This window comes from Prosopis cineraria, unplaced genomic scaffold, assembly GCF_029017545.1.
Source record: "Prosopis cineraria cultivar Desert tree isolate PC_DT_omini unplaced genomic scaffold, ASM2901754v1 PC1848, whole genome shotgun sequence".
In the NCBI taxonomy this organism is placed as follows: domain Eukaryota; kingdom Viridiplantae; phylum Streptophyta; class Magnoliopsida; order Fabales; family Fabaceae; genus Prosopis; species Prosopis cineraria.
In genome coordinates, this window is record NW_026557173.1 from 11,638 (window position 1) to 27,093 (window position 15,456).

The window sequence follows — 15,456 nt, forward strand, 5'->3', positions numbered from 1 at the left end:
ATTTTTTTAAAAAATATTATCACTTTCTCTGTGTTACAAATAACAAAATTTTTATGTAAAAAGTTTGAGTTAATTTTGGACATATTTGATTTCTATTCTATTTTTTTCTAAAACTATTTTGTATTATAATTTTTAAAACTGTCTTTTAAAACAAAGCAAAAATGAAAATCCATTGACTCATGTTAATTTAAAAAGTAGTCTTGAAATTAAAAAAATAGATTGATAGTAATAATTGCTGGCAGTTAATGTATTTATGATAGAAATTAATCAAATTAAGTATATTTTTTAATAATTAATATAATGTATTTTAAAAATAAAAAATAAACTAAAAATAATTTTAAAATATTTTTCTATTTTGTTTTTAAAAACAAAAAGTGAAAATAGTTTTGAAAACAGTCAAATTCAAAACACTTAGTCAAAGAAGTTTTAAAATTTTTTATTTTTAAAAATAAAAAAATAGTTTTTGAAAGAAGGAACACAAACATGCCTTCATTTTTTTTGTATTTCTTGTTTTCTTTCTTTTTCATTAACATTAGATTTGATTTTTGATTTTTATTTTTTATTTTCTTTGAACTAGATCATATCGATTCTATAAATCAAATTTTATATAATATATACTTAACTTACTTAATTTAATAAAAAATTAATGACTTTAATCAAGTTTGCATTCAATATAAATTTATAAATAAATTAGCATGATTTTATGATTCAATAAATCAAATTTTATATAATATATACTTAACTTACTTAATTTAATAAAAAATTAATGACTTTAATCAAGTTTGCATTCAATATAAATTTATAAATAAATTAGCATGATTTTATGATTCAGAAATGTAAAAAAAGGTAAACTTAGGGTCTATTTAGTTTCTGTTTTCATTTTTTTGTTTTTAAAAACTAATTTATAATATAATTTTTAATTTTTTAAAATAAAATAAAATTCATTTAAGGATGTCAATTAAACAATATTTTTTAAAATTAAAAAAATGGGCTGACCGTAATGGTCATACAGTTAATGGTTATCATTAAGAATAAAATTAGTTAAAATAACTATAATTTTTAATAATTAAATATTATATTTTAAAAATGATAAAAATAAATAAAAATAACTTAAAGATATTTCTACTATTGTTTTATAAAAAAATGTAAAATAATTTTAAAAACAATTCAATGAAAAAACTTACGGCCTTTTTAGTTTCTGTTATCATTTTTTATTTTTAAAAATTATTTATAATATAATTTTTAAAATTATTTAAAAAAATTAAAAATGTGTTTGATTATGTCAATTAAAAAATAATTTTAGAATTAAAAATGAATTGATAATAATAATTATATACAATTATAGTGATTATAATAAAAATTAGTCAAGGTAATTATATTTTTTATAATCAAATATTATGTATTTTAAAAATTAAAAATAAAATAAAAAATTTAAATTATTTATATTTTTATGTTTTTAAAAACAAAAAATGAAATCAATTTTAAAAATAATTAAATTAAAAACACTTATCAAAACAAGTTTTTAAATTTTTGTGTTTTCACAGTACTTATTTAAACATGTTTTAAAATTTTTAAAAATGAAAAAATAATTTTTAAAAGCCAAAAAAATTCAAGTAATCAACTCACAATTTAATTAGTTTGCTTGCAATTTAATTTTATGAGCGATTTAATTTTTTCTTGGTTGAAAAAAAAGGTTGAGAGGTCTAACTATGACAACAATGCATAGTAACTGAATCTTGATAAGAATCTGTGACATATGAAGTTCAAGTTTTTTAAGGAGAATTATTCTCAGGCTGTTATTGTTTTAAATTCAGCGATTTCAAAGGATATCAATTTTTCAAGTTTCCTTGAGATTTTGCAAGTGAAGAAAAAAATTTATCTTAAATTCTCACCGAAATTTATAGGCCCGCCAAGCGAGAAATGACAGCCAGTATAGCAGTAATTGCTACATTACGTGTTTCTTCTTCCAAGTCGTCGTCTTTTGTGTGCCCGTCACTGTGCTACACTAAGGTCTGCTTCTGCCTCGCGCCTTTCAATTTATGCAGCTCCTCTGCGCCAAATAACGCAGAACCTCATGGCTCACACTCTCGCTCGGGCCACTCTTGGTCTCACTCAGCCGGCTAGCATTGAAATCCCCAAGGTCTCGTTGAATCTCTCTCGCACTCCATTTCCCCTCCCCACCTTTATTCCTTTCCCTCTAATAATCTTTCGTTCTCTGCTTTGAATCAATCCTGAATTCGATGCATTTGCCTATAATTCATGGTCGATTCTAGTTTTTGGAATCAATCACGAGTTGATCGAGATGTAAATATCTTTTTTTTTTTTAACATTTTACCTGTGCCTGTTTCTCCTTGAGTTTATTGCTATATTGTTGATTTGTCTACTTTCTGTTTGTGAAAATTTCTCGAAGGTCTCTTTTACTGCAAAAGATGTTGACGTAACAGAATGGAAAGGGACATACTTGCAGTGGGTGTAACGGAGAAAGACATTAAGAAAGATGGGAACTTGAAATATGAGAATCCGATTCTAAAGAAGCTTGACTCAAAGTTGGGCGGTCTATTAGCCGAGGCTTCTTCTGAAGAGGATTTCACCGGCAAAGTTGGCCAATCGATAGTACTTAGAATATCAGGGCATGAATCCAAGAGAGTTGGTTTGATTGGGCTTGGAAAGTCTGCTTTAACGACATCATCTTTTAAAAGCTTTGGCGAGGCTGTTGCAGCGGCTGCAAAGTCTGCTCAGGCAAACAATGCTGCCATTGTTCTTGCCTCTTCTGAAGGGCTTTCTGCAGAATCAAAGCTTAATTCTGCATCTGCAATAGCATCTGGTATTTTCTTTACAATTTTATATGTGTATTGTAGAGCTTTAGTGCTGTCCCTGTCTGGGTATCTATACTTGTGTGAGCTGTGATTTTTTGTTAAACATGACATGCTTGTTGAACTGTGTTAGGGACTATACTGGGGATATTTGAAGATCACAGGTATAAGTCAGAATCAAAGAAGCCAGCCCTTACATCTGTGGACATTGTTGGTTTGGGAACTGGACCTCAATTGGACAAGAAACTTAAGCATGCAGAAGATGTTTCTTCTGCAATTATTTTTGGAAGGGAGCTTGTAAACTCTCCAGCTAATGTGCTCACACCAGGTTCATAGGACCATTTTTTGTTTGTAAAATTATTGTTCCCGAACCTTACTGTTATCGGTCAGGTGGATGACCGATTTTATAGTTCTATTCCCTTGATACAATAATCTGAGATTCACTGCATTATACTCGTGTGCTTATTTAATTTTCAGTCTTAACAAATGAATTATCACTAAAGTTGTCCTATGCTTGATGATTTATCTTCCTCAGGGGTATTGGCAGAAGAGGCATCTAAAATTGCTATCATGTATGGTGATGTTTTTACTGCTAAAATATTGAATGAAGAGCAATGTAAGGAGTTGAAAATGGGATCATATCTGGGTGTTGCTGCAGCATCGGCAAATCCTCCTCATTTCATCCATCTTTGTTATAAACCTCCTGGCGGATCTGTCAAAGTGAAGTTGGCTTTAGTTGGAAAAGGTTTGACTTTTGACAGGTAATTGTATGGTTTTGAGCTATGCCTCTTTCTGTTTTTGCTACAACTTAGAAAACAAGTGATTATTCTGCATTGAAATGTGCCCTTCTGTGCGAGTCATGGTTTTAAAGCTGCGGTTAATTTTCTTTTTATTTGGTTATATTGTTAAAATTACTAAGGACTTGGTATTTTGTTCTTGTTGTTGGTTACTAAGTGGCATTCTCACCTGTCTTCTCTCTCTATATGCATTGTTGTTATGGCCTAACGTTTTTTTGGGTTTTATGTATAAATAACTATTGCATGAGATTTACACGTTTTCTTATGTTGTATCAGTATAAATTCTTACGTTTTCTTTTCTCTTATCATCTTTAATTATTTTATCTGCAAATTATTAGTGGTGGCTACAACATCAAGACAGGACCAGGCTGTTCAATCGAAACCATGAAATTTGATATGGGTGGTTCAGCTGCAGTTTTAGGAGCAGCAAAAGCTCTGGGTCAAATCAAACCTCTTGGCGTAGAGGTAAGTTGTTTATGCCATTATTTTAGGCTTTTTTAATGCAAAGAATATCTTGCAAGATTCATTGAAGAAGGTGTAGTTTGCCCTTTCATCTTTTTGTTATGCTAAGCCTTTGGGTGCAAATGTTGTAGAAAAGTTGTGCCTAACTTTTCAAATCTTCATAGATGAAATGTATTCATACTGTACTAGAATTTGAATTTTTGTATGCTTGCATGTGCAGGTTCATTTTGTGGTTGCTGCTTGCGAGAATATGATAAGTGGAACTGGTATGAGGCCTGGAGACATTGTCACAGCTTCGAATGGAAAGACGATAGAGGCAAGGATTTATTTGGTTCATGATTTATTTATATATCATCTAACTTATTGCATAAGGTGTTGAATCAGAAACATGTGGATTTTGATTAAAATCTTATCATCTTAACTTAGCTTTCAGTTTTGTGTACTGCTTAATACTATTCACTTTGTTGTTAGATAGACTTAGCATTATCATATATGTTTTGTTATTGCAGAATTATTTAAAGCAATTAAAATATAACCAGTATTTCTTTGAATACTTTTATTTGGAAAAATGTTTCATTTATTTACATTTGAAAGAAGTTTTCCCTGGATTATTTCAGAGAAAAACTCTTGAAGAGTGGTGAGGTTATCTATTTTTTTTTTTTTTGACATTTCCTAATAAATGGATTTGTTAACAAATTGGTTCACTGCAACTTATCGATTTTGTGAACATTCCTTAATGAATAGATTTTTCATGTGCTGTATTATTAGCCTGAGCTTAGACATCGATGTTTTAAACTTTCTTTATTTTCCTTACCTCCCAAATTTCTTTTTTCTGGAACCTTTTGAGAATGTTTTCAGTGTATCAATGCTGCTAACCTGCGCTAGCAACATCTAGTACTGGTACATAAGTGGTGTACTGCTTAATGAATACTTGAATTTGTTTACTTATTAAGTATCGGTATCTGAAATCATGTACTATGAGTAAGAATGTGTCATTGGCTTAACCTCTTGGATAGGTTAACAACACAGATGCAGAGGGGAGGCTTACCCTAGCAGATGCTCTGGTATATGCTTGTAACCAAGGTGTTGAAAAGGTACATCTATATGACTAGTACATCTTTGACAATTAATGCGTCTTCGTATGTTTGATACGCATCTGTAACCAAGGTGCTTTTCACTGAGGATATCTCAGATATTCACTCAAATTAAAATAGTTCTGATTTCTTTGAGAATTAATGTCTTTGCATGGTTGATACGTTTCATCATCCATTTCTTAAAAAGTCAGAGAGAATATTGTCACCATTCTTGTTAGTCTGATTGAATCAAAGTGTTAAACTTCGTCCATGATTTTCATCCTTAATGTACGTGGGAAAATCAAGTTCGATTCTTGTAACAAGATCTAAACTTGTTGGATGTATGTTTTTGTTTTAGAACTGTGCTAACAGGATGATAAACTGTTACTAGATTGTTGATCTGGCAACTTTGACTGGAGCCTGCGTGGTTGCACTTGGACCCTCAATTGCAGGTAATCATGAAATCAACCCACGATATTATAAATTATATTGTGTTCTGATCAGTTTTAAGAACCATATACCAACATGTGCTTGTTACGATCAGAGAAACGCTCACTGTTCAGGTGTCAATGAATTAATTTTTCCCTGACATATCAAATGAGAGAAAAGCTAAGCTTTGTGAGGGGCAGAACCTGAAACACATGTAGCTATTAAAGTGGCCACATTGTGGTGGCTTTTCTAACACTTGACAATTTTAGTGTTCGCCGAACTTCTATACTTATTTATTCATTTTCTTGAATATCGTCTGTCATTGATTGTCAACTTTACTACTTCTGTAGGTGTGTTCACACCCAGTGATGAACTGGCAAAAGAAATTCTTGAAGCTGCAGAAGTGAGTGGAGAAAAATTATGGAGGATGCCAATGGAGGAAAGTTACTGGGAATCCATGAAATCAGGAGTAGCTGATATGGTGAACACTGGTGGGCGACAGGGTGGTGCTATAAATGCAGCTCTCTTCTTGAAACAGGTATGTTCTATACTCATTCAGCTCTGCAAAGTTAATTAGTTCTGCTGAAGTCTTTTTGAAGGAAAATCAGTCCAAATGCTGTACGCCACTTCACGATTGTCTAACAACAGAACAGGATTTTGAGCAATTGGAATAAAATGGTAGTGCGTTGTTGGACATGATGGTTGAATGATACAGATGGATTGGCATTCCATGGAATACCCTAATTTGGAATGAAAATTTTGTGTAAAAAACCACTCCTTCCGATCTTATTTTTATAAGATCCTTTATAAAATTTAATAAAACAGTTATAACTAATATCAAAAAATGACCTTGTCTCTCTACAATGGCTTTCCCATTCATTCTTCCTAATGATCTATCCTAATTGAAGGGTAATTTTGCAAGGTTGTAAAAGCTTTAAACGTTTAACTAACTTTAACTAATTTCCTTAATCTTAGGAAATTAGTTAACATGGACTTATAAAAAGTACCAGAGGGAACATTTGTTTGATGCAATTATTTTGGGGAAAAAATATGGACAACATGCAAAGAAGGCCACTAATGGTGCCAATAGAGAGAGTTGAGTAGATGGTTTTGACCTTATGATAATAAAGAGGAAGAATAAGAAGGATGCTTCAAGAAGTTATAAAGCGGAATCTTATGATGAATGATACATCTGAAATGCTGTTAACAGAACTTAATAGCATTGTGCAATTTATGCAGCCAACCTCAATTAGTGGGACAAGTCTTAATTGCGAACTATCTGAACTTCTTTGTTGTTTTGACTCACCCTCCCATTCGTTGTTGTTATTATTCTTTTTATGAGTAGGTTTCGAAATATATTAACAATTCTGTGCTTTTGCAGTTTGTTGATGAAAAGGTTCAATGGCTGCATATTGACATGGCTGGTCCAGTGGCAAGTGAGAAGAAGCTAACGGCGACAGGATTCGGCATCGCTACCTTAGTGGAATGGGTTTTGAAAAATGCTTCTTAAATGATAAAGGGAATCAAATCAAAGTCTGTTAGAACATGAGTGAAACAGTGAGGATGAAATAAATTGCAGGCTTTTTCTGGGTTTCTGAATCATCTGTGATGAGTAAATACTAAATAGCCTCTCAGTTTGTGTGTGTGGTTCACAGCCTTGACTTCTTGCTTCAGCTTTCACGGTTCTTGTAATGTGTCCCTTGTAAGACATTTTAGCCTCTTTCTTGTGCGTTTCCAGTATGCTCAGAGATTAATAGCATAGACCAGGGCATGATTCACTCAGTTAAGAAAGTTGAATTAGCTTATTTTGAAGATTCAAAATCAAGTCTTGAGATAGATAGTCGTGTTGAATAAAAATGTTAAAAACATTCTTGAGATACTTATAAAGTTATCATTAATAACAACAGTTTCATATAGTGAGAGTTCATTTTAGTTGGAACAGGAGGTTGTGGTAATACTTACAGGTTTCCTAAGATATTACATGATGGAATAAAAAAAAATTTAATCTTTTAGTCCTTCAACTTTTAAATCATTTATAACTCAGTCCTTCAATTATGACTCACATATGATTCAGTCTTTCAATTATAACTCGCATATGACTCAATCTTTCAACTTTTAAATTACTTACAAATTAGTCCCTTTAATTTTTGTTAATTTTTTTTATGTTAACTTATATCTCACATTAATGAGCAAGAGGAGGATATTTTAAAATAATATATGAGTTTTTTTATCCTTCTTATTTGGTAAGAAATTTCTTTAAAAAATTAAAAAAAAAATTGAGTTATAAGTGAATCAAAAGTTAAGGGATTGAGTCGCAGCGAGTTATAGTTGAGGGATTGAGTCGCAATGAGTCATAATTGAGGATTGAGTTACAAGTGAGTTAAAAGTTGAAGGATTAAAAGATTAATTTTTTCAAAAAAGAAATTAATAGTAGCAAACAAAAATCCACCCATTTAATGATAAGAGTAAGCATAATCAAAGAATGTTAGGCGCGATTATTGACCATCAGGGATGTGATGATTGCTTCATTCAAAGATTTGCATTTAAAGATTTTCCTCCTATGGAGTAGGAACAAACAAGAGTGTTCCTTGAATTCATGCATGTACATAGATATTTTGGTCAGATTTTTTAATGTTAATTTATAATACAAAAAAATTCTAAAAGTCTTCTATTAAAGTTTAGAAAATATTTCTTCTACTTGTTGTGTCATTTCGTTATACGAGATGACTTTGTTTGTATACTTTATTTACCTAAATCTTGTAATACAGAAATTCCAAGACCAAGTGTAATATAATCTTTGCAGATCATAACCCTTGCAAACTAAGACTTTAGACAAATTAATGTTTATAATGAATAGGGTAGTTTAAGGAAAATAAATAAATAAGTGAGATAAAGGAAATTAAGATTTTATGCTTAAAATCAAAACAAGCTAAAAACCTTCTTCTTAAATTAAAGTTTGGAAAAAAAAATGGATACTTTAAAATGTAAAGAATGATGTGGGGAATTCAAATACAAGAAGAATCCTTTGATATAATTTTTTTGTTCATGAATACTTAAAAAGAAAGATGTACATATCTCTATTCTCATAACATCCATAACATAATCAATGATCTCAATATTCAATCAAAGTTGAACTATTTGATTTTGGGTTCAAGAAAATTACAAGCTAAATGATATAACCTAAAGCAGGATGGGTTATATTTAACATAGATAGCTTGGTAAATATAGAATACTTTCAAAGAAGTTGATTGTGGAGGCATTATCTATGATAAGGAGGATAATTGGATGATGGGTTTCACCAAGTTTCTTATCTCAACATTGCATTGGAACTCATAGGACTTATGGATATCCTTAAAGACCTTATCCTATGTCATAGTGCCAAACTTTTAAAAAGTGAACATTTACACTGACTCTTAAAGCTCAAGCACTTATTCAAAATAAGCTCTCCCAAAATCACCCTTTCATAATACAATCATGAAGATAAAAGATATCATTATATAGAATTGGATCTTCACTTTTTGAATATGCATAGGAACCTTCATTCAAAAAAGAACAAATAAAGGGTACAAGACACCAACAAAAAAACAAAAATGAAACTGACTAAAAAATCCCCAAAAAAGAAAATGGCAACAACCCAAAACCTAAAAAATAGGTGGTTGGTCAAAAAAGTGTAAAATCAAAAGGAATACTATGAGCCAACTTTACCAAATAGTCGGCCATCCTATTCTCTTCATTGTAAACAAAGTTGAGGTTAATACTCCAATTCTTACACAACAATCTCTTTGTCGACTTAATGATATCCATGAAAGAGTGGAAACTATGGTTGTCTCTTGTGATAAGTAAGATGGCATGTGCACTATCACAAAAGACATCCACAGTCCAAAACCCTTCTTCCAACAAAACTCAAGTCCCTTAAAAATGCCATAGATTTTAGCAATGGTAGTTGGAATACTTTCCAGCTTGTAATCAAAACTTTGAATGCAATCGCATCTCTCATGGCGCCTCATAGGAGCTACAACCATCAGCTAAGGCAGAGCCATTAGTCTCTAGCGATATCGTATTTTCATGCAAGGGATATCTATTTAAACTTGATTTTAAAGTATGCAACATAGAAATCTTGATTAACAACCTATAATCAGCAGCTACCTTAAATAAAAGAAAGTAAGGCTCTTCAATAGCCTTACTATCAATTCCTAGAAGAGAACTTTGCATTTATTCCTTTGAATATTCTAGCATATATTTGCAAAAAGATAATGGCATGTAATAAGTACTAGATAAACCCACTTTCTCCTTCATGTTCCAATCAAGCTAGTTGCATCTATCTAAAGTTAAAAACTTTTAATTGAAATCAAGGCGCACAAACTCAGACCACTAGTTTCTAGCATGTTTACAGTCACGAAACAAATGCACAGTATCTTCCACTTCTTCACATCTGAAAGGGCAAAGGCTTGAAACAATAAATCCTCTATAGATCCAGAGGGTTATTGTATGGACTTTAGATCTTCACTTTTGACCATGCTTACTGTGAGGTAAATATATATATCAATTGGTTTGCTTATCAGGCATCCCACAATACTTATTGGTTTCAAGAATTTTTTTTATGATCTAACTTTATGTTGCATAAATTTGTTAAGTTCTAATATGACCAACTATGTTATTTTTTGCATGGATTTTGTTGTAGCCTTCAATTAAAAAAAAAATAAAAGTATGACAACAAAAAGCTCCCACATTAAGAGTTCGTTTGGTTTAAAGGGAGAGGAGGAAAAGGTTTTAATATTATCTTGTTTGGCTTAGGAGGGAATAAGAGAAAAAATAATTATATATAGATAATTTTACCCTTATTTTAGTAAAATTATTTTTTAATAAAATATAGTATGAATTATATTTCCATATAATTATAAGTACATAATTATCATTGTTAGATATATGCTATTATAATTATAATACATAATCATTACTTGCAATATACACACACGTGATTTTATCTTGGGAAAATATAATTTTGGATTTCTATATTTTGCTCGCGCTTTGTTATTGATCTCTATACTTTTTTTTTGATATTTTAGATTACTACACTTTATTTATGGAGGGATCTAAAATATTAAAAAATAAAAATGTAAGAACTTAGAACACTAAAAAAAAATGAAGGGACCAATAACAAAGCAAAATGCGAGCAAAGTGCAAAGACTCAAAATTATGTTTTTTTTATCTTTTATTTCATGGTGAAATAGACTAACACTTGGGTTAGTTATTTACTTTGACCAAATTCAAAGTTAACAAGTGACCCATGGATGAACACCAAGCCAACTTAGACAGACACATGTAATAGCAAGCTAACGATAGATGAACGGCAATGGGAAGCTACTATGCCACAAACTAATATCCCTCACACCCCCCTCCTCCTTCTCCACTTTTTCAAACTAAAGAAGGGGAGGGAGCTATCCCTCCCTTCTACTGTTCTCCCCTTCCCCCAACCAAACAATATTGAAAGGTAAGAAGCAAAAAATTTCATATAAGAGTAGTTGCTCAAAATTAAAATCTTGAATTTTGTTGTCCCCACCAAACTTTATGCAAATAGTCATCTTTCACACTCCACACGCTCACCGTCTCAGTCTCATGCAAATAACTCACATCACATGCGGATGATACAAACGCGACGGTGCGTTTTGGTGGAATGGCACCCTCGAAGTTTAAGGCTCATGATCTGCAAACGTGCCCCAAGCATATGCGACCCCCGTTTTAACAAAACGCACCGAATCTCTCTCTCTCTCTCTCTGTCCTCTCTCTCTCCTCTGTTTTTTTAAAGTCCTGACTCATTATATTATTATTATTGTTATTGTTATTATTGACATTCAGTTTCTGCCTTTCAGACATGAGGACTCATTTTTCTCCCTTTGGAATCTCTCTTTTCTTCTCAGGCACAACAAAAAAGAGGGAAGGAAAAAATTAAAAGAAAAATTAAAACTGCTTCTGTTCGCTCTCTGGCATTTTGCTCAAAGCGTCCGACCATAGTCTGACTCTTTCGGTACTCTCTATTCGAAGAGCCGAAAAGAGTCACATATAATAATTGCACTAGCTCGCCCGCCTCTCTTCTCTTCTCTAGCATTTCATTCAATCAAATATATCATGAAGTAGAAATAAACAAGGATAGAGAAAGCAAGAGAAAGCGGATCAAACAAAGATGAGTGTTTCTTTGACTGTGATGACCTTCAATCTCCACGACGATCAGCCACAGGACAGTCCTAATTCAGGGAGAAGCGGGGGGTTTTGTGCATAAGCGTTATTACTAGTTTTACTCCCCAATCATCCTTGTACTCAGCAAGGTTGATCCTTTTCTGGGTTACATTTTTCTTTAATTTTTTAAGCGGACACGGATGCGGATCCTGATTTTGATTTGGATTTGCTGGAAAAGTTTTGTTTTTTTTTAATTTCTTGATTTCGGTCTTGGTTCCATTTGAGAAAGCCGGATTTCGATATTCCATTGCTTGTCCATTGAATGAGCGAAAGCGAAAATAATATTTTAGTATGAAGGTTCTTACTGTGCTCATTGAACTTTTGCTCTTTGCTTATTTGGTTTTTCCCTCAGATATTTGATCTGGGCAAATCGTTTTTGTTTGTTTGTTTGTTAGTTTAGCGGTTCCTACATGCAGTATTCTGATTTAGTTTAGTTCTTCCTATGCTTTGATTCGATTCCTTGATACAGGAGTGAAATCGCAGTTGGATTTTCTTCATCAGGGTTTGCCAGGTAACATACTTTCAAATAAGTTAAGCTCCAAGTTTAACCATGAAATAATTAGTTTTTTGGTTGCTTCACTCTATTGTATGCATGGCTGCGCGCAAGCTTTGTGCATCTCTTGACCTAATGTATGAGAGCCTGGACCACAGCCAGAGCCTTCAACAAGGAATATGTGGTACTAGTTATTATGGCAATGTGATAAGGGGCTATCATGTATTGTATTACAAAACGCCGCTCAAGTCTTTTGAGATATTCTTGTCTTGAGATGGTTGCATGCATAATTCAAAAATCTCAATGTGGGTTAGATAGGTAAACCTTAAACCATGCTAAGAAGCTATATGTGCAAACTGGTGATTCTTTGAAGCTGTCAAATTGATAAGAAGAGGGAAAATAGAGGGATTTTGTGGGTTCCCCCCTGGATTGCTTTTGATCTAAGATGTTAAAATGATTTAGACATCTGAAAATGCCAGCTTCTTTGGCTACCCATACCATATTTTGCAATGCTACAGTTTCATTTAAACATCTGAAAATGCCAGCGACGTTTCTTCCTTCCTTTTGTAGCCATTCCTTCTTAATTGGGAAAGTTTTAATTCAATTTAGCCATTCCAACATATTTTTCAAACGACTTCAATTATTATGTGAAAGAAGCCATTGATGCTTTCGAAAGAGTTCGAGAGAAGAAATAAAAGGTAACATGATAATGATCTTGATTTACTGTGTTTGATAATGCTTTTTTTTTTTGGCAAAAAATTAAATCTGGCAACAATTGGAAATGAGCTACATTAAGAAAAATGATTGTTCATCACCAGGAAAAGATTTCAAGATCTTGTTCTGCACTACTTGTGAAATTCTAATTTGATGTATTTACAAGATCAAGTGCGATTCAGATTGTTTCCTCCACAGAAGTTGAAACTGCTCAAAGCAAAGGGCATTCTTGAATAAGAAAGCATGCATGGCTGCTTAAGGCAACAAACAACAGGATGGTCTACGTCAAGGAGAATTTGTTTCGACCTAATGCTGAAAGGGTTACTATAAACTGCTACTTATATGCAACTGGCTTGAGTTTGAGATAGATGTTGAAGTGTCAAACACTTCATTTCATGGCTTTATTTATCTTCGTAGAAAAAGAATTGGCATAGAGATGTTTCGCTATGATGGAATGTGCAGCTTTGAGTTAAAGGTCTCTAGTGTATAACCTATTTAGCTTCTTAATGGAGTACATCATTTCCTTTAAACAATAACCCAGGTTATGATCAGTTTCGGCATATCACGAAAAGGCCCTGAAGACACTACTGATGAGCAGTGCACATCTTCTATGATAGGGAAAAGGTATTAGATCAACTCAATATTATTTACTAGGCGTGTTATTTATGTATCCGGCACAGAAGTTATTAGTTGATCTCCATTATTGCTTTCAAAATTGAAGGTAGAGCTTCTGGAAGGCGGAACCTTTTGCTGTCCGAGTCTCCCTCTGTACCTGGCAGCATGTCATGGGGTTCTGAAGTTCTTGCATAGCAACATGGGCTATATCCTTATATTTTTGTTTTTTTCTTAAAACCCAACTTAATTTGTTCTGAAATTTACTTATCTGGACATAACTTCGGCATTCTGGGTTCTTTGACATGATGTCCCACACATTTCAACTGAAAGGGGTTGAACCGCCTGGATTTTCATTTCAGATAGTAAATACAAACATGGATCAATTCAGTCCTCGTGCTCGTAGACGAAGTGCTTTACTCACATGGCAGCACATTGCATCCTTGCCTCCTAGCCTTCCAGTTTTTATACTGTGGAGGATTCAATGCACAAAAGGAATCAACTACAGGAGGTTTCTCCTTGGAAGATCAAGGTAGCTTCCTTAATTAAAAAATGTCTAGAACTCTTTCTTTCATTTATTTATCTCCAATTTATTTCATGTTACCCTCTTAGGAGGTCAAATTCATAATTCCATGAGATATTGTTCTTGTACTATTAGACGATACTATTATCAAGAAGTAAAATACCGTATGCACAACGAAAAAGGACATGGAGAATATGATAATTATTTAAGAGCAATCATTCTTCTTAATTCTCCCATATTCTTACTGGACCACTCAACATATTCCCCCTCCACTTGGGCCTCCCTCTTTCAAAACAGCAAAGAAAAATGCAAAACACGTCCTATTTTATCATTATTCTTTGAAATTCATCGGAATATTTAAGTTGTGCTCCGTGCAACCATCTGTAATTGAAGTAACATTGAGTAGTTTGCATTGTAATTTGTGTTTGAACTTGCTTCTTTGCAGAGAGCATGGTGTAGTTTGGGGATATGCGGGATGCATGGCCTAGTGCCCGTGTAAGGAAAAACGTTTCCTTAATCCGCACTTATCATGGATTCAAGGGTACTGTTCTGTTGCTTTCACTTTTCTATTGACATGACAGAGCGATGCCATTATTGAGTGTTATCTGGTGCTTCTAGGTGACAAGCAAGGAGCTCTAGAATTTGTCAAATTAATATTTAGAGCACTTTGCCTCTGCTGGGATCGCCAAACACAGGATCTTCATATTGATTGGATCCTTTTCAGAGGTAGATCTCTGATTCCTGTTTCATGTGAAGTGGTTTTATGATAACATTGATGGGTACTACCCATCCTCTCATTATCCCATATTTGCTGAATTTATGCTTCCTCGCACTGTGAGGATGTTAGAGCCCCACCACCACCTGCACCTGTACAAGAGGAGCTAAATTTTTCATGTGTTGAGTTATGCTATGTAATCATTCCGTCGTTATAGGCTGGTATTGAAATTTCATTCTGTGCCTCTCATTTTGAGTTGAGCATTAAATATAAGTTGTAAACTGCCCCTCCCTGCCCGAGGTTCTTGTGTCGAACAGAGATCAGTACATTGTGAATTAAATTTTCTCTTCTTGTTATTGTCAAAATGCAGTTACAGTTTTTGACTGGTGATTGGTGAATGTGTCAATGGTATTAAAATATGAGCAGGGCATCGTTCCCATCCCATTTATTTGTAGCATTTTATTATAATTCTTTATTCTTGGTAGAAACACGTCATGTGGGGCCTGTCACTTGATTAATGGACTTCATTTTTGTTATCAAATAGAACTGATATTAGATTGCCTCTCTCCTCTGCGCGCGCGCGCGCGCGCT

At 33.1% G+C, this 15,456-nt stretch overlaps 1 protein-coding gene and 1 pseudogene across 1 annotated transcript; both read left to right on the forward strand.

Annotated features, from left to right (window-relative positions):
- The first annotated feature begins 2,059 nt into the window (after window positions 1–2,059).
- Window positions 2,060–7,307, forward strand: LOC129301011 (leucine aminopeptidase 2, chloroplastic-like). The gene is given in 11 exon segments (XM_054939594.1): window positions 2,060–2,140; window positions 2,411–2,450; window positions 2,453–2,824; window positions 2,947–3,141; window positions 3,349–3,574; window positions 3,949–4,075; window positions 4,293–4,388; window positions 5,089–5,166; window positions 5,537–5,597; window positions 5,925–6,112; window positions 6,956–7,307. Coding segments are annotated over 11 exon segments (1,578 nt in total). The 5' UTR covers window positions 2,060–2,074; the 3' UTR covers window positions 7,085–7,307.
- Window positions 7,308–11,447: 4,140 nt separating this feature from the next.
- Window positions 11,448–15,082, forward strand: LOC129301012 (uncharacterized; annotated as a pseudogene).
- Window positions 15,083–15,456: the final 374 nt, after the last annotated feature.